We start from the raw sequence: 6,183 nt of genomic DNA on the forward strand, positions 1-6,183 counted from the left end.
AAATAATAATAATAATAATAAGTAATAATAACTAATAATAATAATAATAATAATAATAATAATAATAATAATAATAATAATAATAATAATAATAATAATAATAATAATAATAATAATAATAAACAGTAATAATAAACAATAATAATAATAATAACAAACAATAATAATAAACAATAATAGTAAACAGTAATAATAAATAATAATAATAAATAATAATGATGGTAAATAATAACAATAATATTAATAAAATAATACCGTTGCACTACTTTACATAGTGATGAAGATCATAAATGACGAGGTGACGAGGGATATTATTGATGGTAACATTTAGTGCCATCCTGGGATGACCTGTTCTGAGAAGCTAGACAACATTGTCATGTGGAATTTTTGATTGTGCTATTAATCACTGAGGAAATATTTGGATCACCAATCTCTTCTCTGATCCTCGGAATTGCATTTGCAACTTTAATCATTGTGTTGAATCTATCACAATGATAAAGAATGATGATTAAAGTTGATGCGTATTTAATAGCTTTATTTTAAATAGTAAGAAACCGGTGCGGATTTAGTAAGAGCCTAAACCGGCAAGATGCCTAAATATCTGAACGTCAAAAATTTGATGTCAAAAATGGAACTACAAGATTAACAACAATTTTTATAAGATGACCAAAATACTACAAGACTAGCACACTGATCATTGTATTAGACGTGAATAACAGACAGATTAGTTTAGAATGAAAAGGTCAAAGTGGACTGGTCAAATGAAAACAACTCAAAAACAAACGCACATATGTTGTCTAAAAGATACATTAATGAAAAACGTTTAGCTGACCGTAATAACTTTACTATATCAGTAAAGTATTTTCTGATGAAGTTCAAATGTAAAGGATTGAACAAGAAGAGAAATATGAAAGGTGACAACAAGCTGTAATGATAGGAAGGTCAGGTAGGACAAAATGGATGACAATAAATTGTTACCATATAAAAGCTAAGGTTAAAAAAAGGGAATCTGTTCGAAATGAAGGTATCAAGAATCATTGATTGATTGATATATCGATGATTAAAAGGAATGGAAAAAAAAGTAAAATGCCAATAGATAAGGATTTGGGAAAATATTTGAAGGATGATGAAAAGAGGGAATGAAATTAGGAAAGATTTTAAAATGATGAAGAAAAAAAAAGAAGGAGATTACTCAATTCGTACCACCAAATACAACCATTTCAGTAAAAAAAAAGAAAGTAGAAATAAGAAAATACAGGAAAAAAAAGTTAGAATAATTAAATACACAGAGAAATGAAGGAGAAGAAGTTGATAAAGCAATGATACTTTAAATATGATAGCTTAGAAAGGAATAAAATATCGTTGTATTTCATTGGCTTAAAATTAGGAGTGATTTGTAAATGAAATTATTTTTGCATAAATAATTTTAAGAAAACAATATAGCATATGATTTAAATGATTTTTCTATTTAGGTGAAAATTCGATGAATTTGATTGATGAATAAATCTAAGTTATAATTGCAACTTGTATATCGTATAATTGTAGCCATCATATCTATCAGTTTTTTTTTTTATATTACAGCTAAATTATAACTGATAAGAACTAATTACTAAATAAATATATTAGAATCAAGAAAATAATAGATATTCAGAATTAGCAAATTTGGAAGTGCAAAAAAAGAGAAAGATTAAAGGAAGGTATTATGATGAATACATTGAAAAGACGATGAGTAGTTGAAAAAGAAAGTAAGAAAGTGAATAGATAACAAATATTTGACAATTGTTAAAAGGAAGTAGAAAAGGAAATAATTTTGGATTGTTAAAAAAGAAAATATAAAAATTTCTACAAATAAAAATGAAATAATAGTAGATATTTATGGATTAAATTATAACAAAAAAGAAAAAAAAAGGAAAACAAAAGTAGGAAAATTAGCCGGAAGTAAGTGATTATCTTATCAGATGATTCATTTTGAAATATTAATGCAATTAAGTTATTACTTCGATATGTTAACATTTTTTTTTATCACTGATATGGATGGATTATTGCACCTCAAAAAATGATAACAGAATAGATACTGAAAAAAAAAAGGAAAAAAATAATAGACAGTGACAATAAACAGATTTAAAATATTATAAAATTATAAAATATAAACTAAATGAATGAAAGATTAAATAAAACATTTCGTTTATTATCAAAATATTATTCAAATTGTTTTTTTTTACACCTTTTTTTCTCCATTGTTATTATTATGAAAGATTATAAAATTCTAGTTAATCATAAATTTTAGAATTTATGGTTAGCTACGACTTTTTCGAACTCGGGTTAGGATCTTTTTTTCTTTGTTTAAAGCTGGATGATCAAGATTGAATTCAGGTTGGTTTTTTTGCTTGAAGTTGGGGATTAGGATTGAACTCAGGTTGTTTTTTTTTGTTTGAAGTTGGAGATCAGGATCGAACTCGGGTTCTTTTCTTTTCTTTTTTTTTTTTGTTTGAAACTGGAGATCAGGATTGAAGCATGAAAAAAAAAAAGTTCAAAATAACCCAGGCATCTTTCAACATGACAATATAAAGGATATCATGAGATGAAGTTAAGAACAATTTTGTGCAAAAATAAAAAAGAGAGAGAAGATTCAAGTATGGCAGCGATGATTCATCGAAAAGATCGATGATCAATTTTCGTGCACGTTTTGTGTTGCAGAATCAACAGAATCGCTGAAATGCTTTGAAGTTGCAATTTTTGAATCCTTTGAATCCTTATTTTAAATTCATTGGAATCTTTGTTCAGATACATACATATCAAATGACATTCCAGGAAGTAAGAGAAGCGTTAAATCAAATAAGGAGATAAATCAGGTAGTGAAAAAATATCATTATTAATTATTATCATTATTATTATTGTTATTATCATCCATTATTATTGTTATTATTAATAATAATTATTATTACTATTATTCTGATTATTTGAATAAGTTATTGTAAATTTTTGAAAATGGAATAATTTTTTTTTATTTACCATATAATGATCATATTATGACTGTATCGTTTAGTCAATAATTGATGAAAATATTTGCTATAATTTGATTAGTTTAAGATTTATTACTTTGAAGTGAGCAATAATTATTGCGTGCAGCCAAATAATAAAATCGCTATATTAGAATAGTTTTCTTTTTTTGTTAGCGTGACAAAATAAATAAATTTCGGTGTATTTGAGATTAATCAACCGATAAATTAATTTAGTTAAAAAAGAAAAATAAATATAATTCAATCTTGTTTGAAATAAAAATTAATTTGTTAAAGGATATGAAATAAAATAAAGGATGAATTGAATGTGCTACATCTTGTAAGATCATTTTGATCATCAAAAGAATTATTAAATTCAAAAAGTATAATTATAAATAAAAGCCACGAAAATAATAAGATTTTCTAGTTTGATTTAAATTTTAAAACAAAATAGAAAATGGAAAATATCATCAGCATAAGGATTAAGGGAATAATTATTTACTAACGGATGATAATATTTTCTATTTCTATTTAATTTACTTTTTATCAAATATAAAATGAATAATTATTGTTGACACTAAAAAATTTATTGATGACATTGAAGAGATTTGAATGGGAAGTAAGTAATTTTTAATATTTTTATGCAATTTTAAAATAACTTCCCAATTATTAATTATTAATGCTAAAGTAAAAATATTTAAAAAAAGAAAAAAAAAGGAAGAAAGATCTTAGAAATGATCAACTTTGTTTATTGACTTATGGACATATAAATAGAAAAAGATAGAGGAATAATAATGAATTGTAGAAGAGTGAAAATAGCAATAATATAACAATAATGGAAGGAGGAAACATAATGATCCCGATTATGGTAATAGAGAAAAAGGAGAAAAGAATGTTTCGCTTCCTGCTTTTTGACCTGTTAACCTTTGATCTTCAAGATGTTGAGTAAAAATAAAAGGATAGGTCATATTTGAAGTCAAATTCACATCATTAAGGGTCAAATTCACATCATTAAGGTTAAATTTTTCCAGAAAAATCACTTTTCTGGGAATAAAAATTACGGCTTAATAAAAAGAAACATGTCAGAAAGTTTAAGAAATAAAATTTAAACTATTCATTTGCTTGATTAATGAATTTAGTTTGTTACTTTAAAAGGATTAGTAACAAATATTTCTTTCAAATAATTTTCTTCTATTTGTACATGATTATTTGTGAATGACTCTTTTGACAATAGTTGTAAATAAAAGGAAGCAAAAATTTTTGTAACATTTTTCCTTTTAATTAATGAATTAAGATTGTCATTGAATCATCAATTATTTGATCTGTTAAGTAATGTGTTATATTGTAATTATCACATTTGAACAAATTAATTTATTTAATTTGAAGATAAACAAATGTTGATATTTTTACCATTATTCTTTTCCTTATCTTTTATCAATTTTTTGTCATTCTAAAGTGGAATCATCAATAAATAAAGTAGGATTATTTTTAGCAGAATTCATTGTTGGATATATTTCAGTGACTTTGTAAATTAATAATCGTCTAAAATTAATGATCCCAAAGTAATAATATTCATTTGTCAAAGGAATGAAAATTAAAATAAAAATTAATTAGACAAAACTACTTGAAAAACATACATTTATAAATAACGAATCGATTGTATGGATTATATATAATCTGTAATGTTAGAGGAATTATTAAATCATCCTAAAATTTTGCAAAATTTTCCATATCATAGAAGAAATTTGATCAATTCCAATATAATTTTTATCATTTATTATTAGAGAAGAAAACGCATTCATGATTTTTTAAAAACTTTAACTTCAAAGTATACATTCAAAAGCTAGCTTATACTTATATCCCATAAAATATATTTTCATAGCAATAAACTGTTGGAGTAATAAAAGATTGACGAACTAAGTGAATTCTATTATTTGGCTGATCGACTTGAATACACAATTGTATTTATAATTTTAAAACTATCTACTTATTCAATAAATTGTATAATTTTGTGACAGCATGAACAGTATACGTTACATGAACAAATGTAGTAAGTATTAATGATATATTTGAATTTCAGAAACCGGAAGTAGTCAATTATTGCTTCGGTAACATATTACATAACAAGGAATACCTAATGAAAATTTTCTTCCTATCATTTTTCTGCATTTCCATTGAATCGTAGGTGATAAAAGCAAAATTCAAAGTGATAAATTTCAAGTACGATCAATTGGCCATTGTTTTAGAAGGCATTTTATAATGATTAATTCATCATTCTTCCTGCATTTAAATCATTCCATAGGCGGATGACCGTTTCTTTTCGAATAATCGAACCTGAAAACAGTTACATTACTTTTGCATCTTAGCATTTTTAATTAAATTTTTGATTTTTAGCAACCAAAATATAGTATGCAACATTTGAAAAAATATATTGTCATGTCGTCCCGTTTCCATTTGTTATCATATTTACATTTTAATTTTTTTTTTTAAGATTTTTAAGATGTTGGAATTGACAAGAGTAAAACTGAAAGTTTAAGAAATTCATTTCAACTTCTATTCCCTTAAAAATTGGCCGATTTTTCTTGCTAATAAATCCTACCAATGCTTTTTAGAGAAAAAAAACGAAGGATTAAAGTAAGTTAAGTTCATATTCAAAAGAATCGAAAAATGCTTTTAGGCATAAAATGAATCAATCCAATGGAATTATTATCCATAAAGATTCCTCCCTTACATAAATAATTTTTACATCCATTTTCAGAAAACCTTTTGAAATTTGGGCTTATAACGAAACATTCGCCCAACTCATCCTGGCTACTTTTTCAAGTACCCGCGTCCATTGGTTCCTATCAATATTACCTTCAAATGCAAAAAATATGAAACTATTTGATATTCCAATTTTTGAAAATATTTCCTTTCATTTGTAAAATAGACTACTTGGCCAATCCCAAACTCAAATTCTGAATGGCCAATCTCAAACTTTTTAATATGTTGGAATTAACAAGAGTAAAATCTCAGGCCATTCTGAATGGCCAATCTCAAATTCCTACCGATTTCATAAATTTCAAATTTTCAGCATGTGACATGGAAAACCACAAATCCTGAAATTTTTGTGATAAAAAAAATTTTTTTGGAACAATGACTGCTTAGGTAGGAAAGATGAACAAATTCTGATATCAGAAAAATG

The 6,183-nt window shown here is 25.0% G+C and overlaps 1 protein-coding gene across 1 annotated transcript; it reads left to right on the top strand.

Annotated features, from left to right (window-relative positions):
* Positions 1-1,165: 1,165 nt before the first annotated feature.
* LOAG_11755 (hypothetical protein) lies at positions 1,166-5,535 on the top strand (the record flags this gene model as incomplete). The annotated part of the gene is made up of 7 exons (XM_003147273.1): positions 1,166-1,267; positions 2,288-2,321; positions 2,785-2,852; positions 3,805-3,867; positions 5,080-5,180; positions 5,394-5,406; positions 5,500-5,535. 7 exons carry the CDS (start codon positions 1,166-1,168, stop codon positions 5,533-5,535), a joined length of 417 nt encoding a protein of 138 aa, XP_003147321.1.
* Between the last annotated feature and the right edge of the window lie 648 nt (positions 5,536-6,183).

This window comes from Loa loa (assembly GCF_000183805.2).
Source record: "Loa loa unplaced genomic scaffold supercont3.317, whole genome shotgun sequence".
NCBI classification, from domain to species: Eukaryota; Metazoa; Nematoda; class Chromadorea; order Rhabditida; family Onchocercidae; genus Loa; species Loa loa.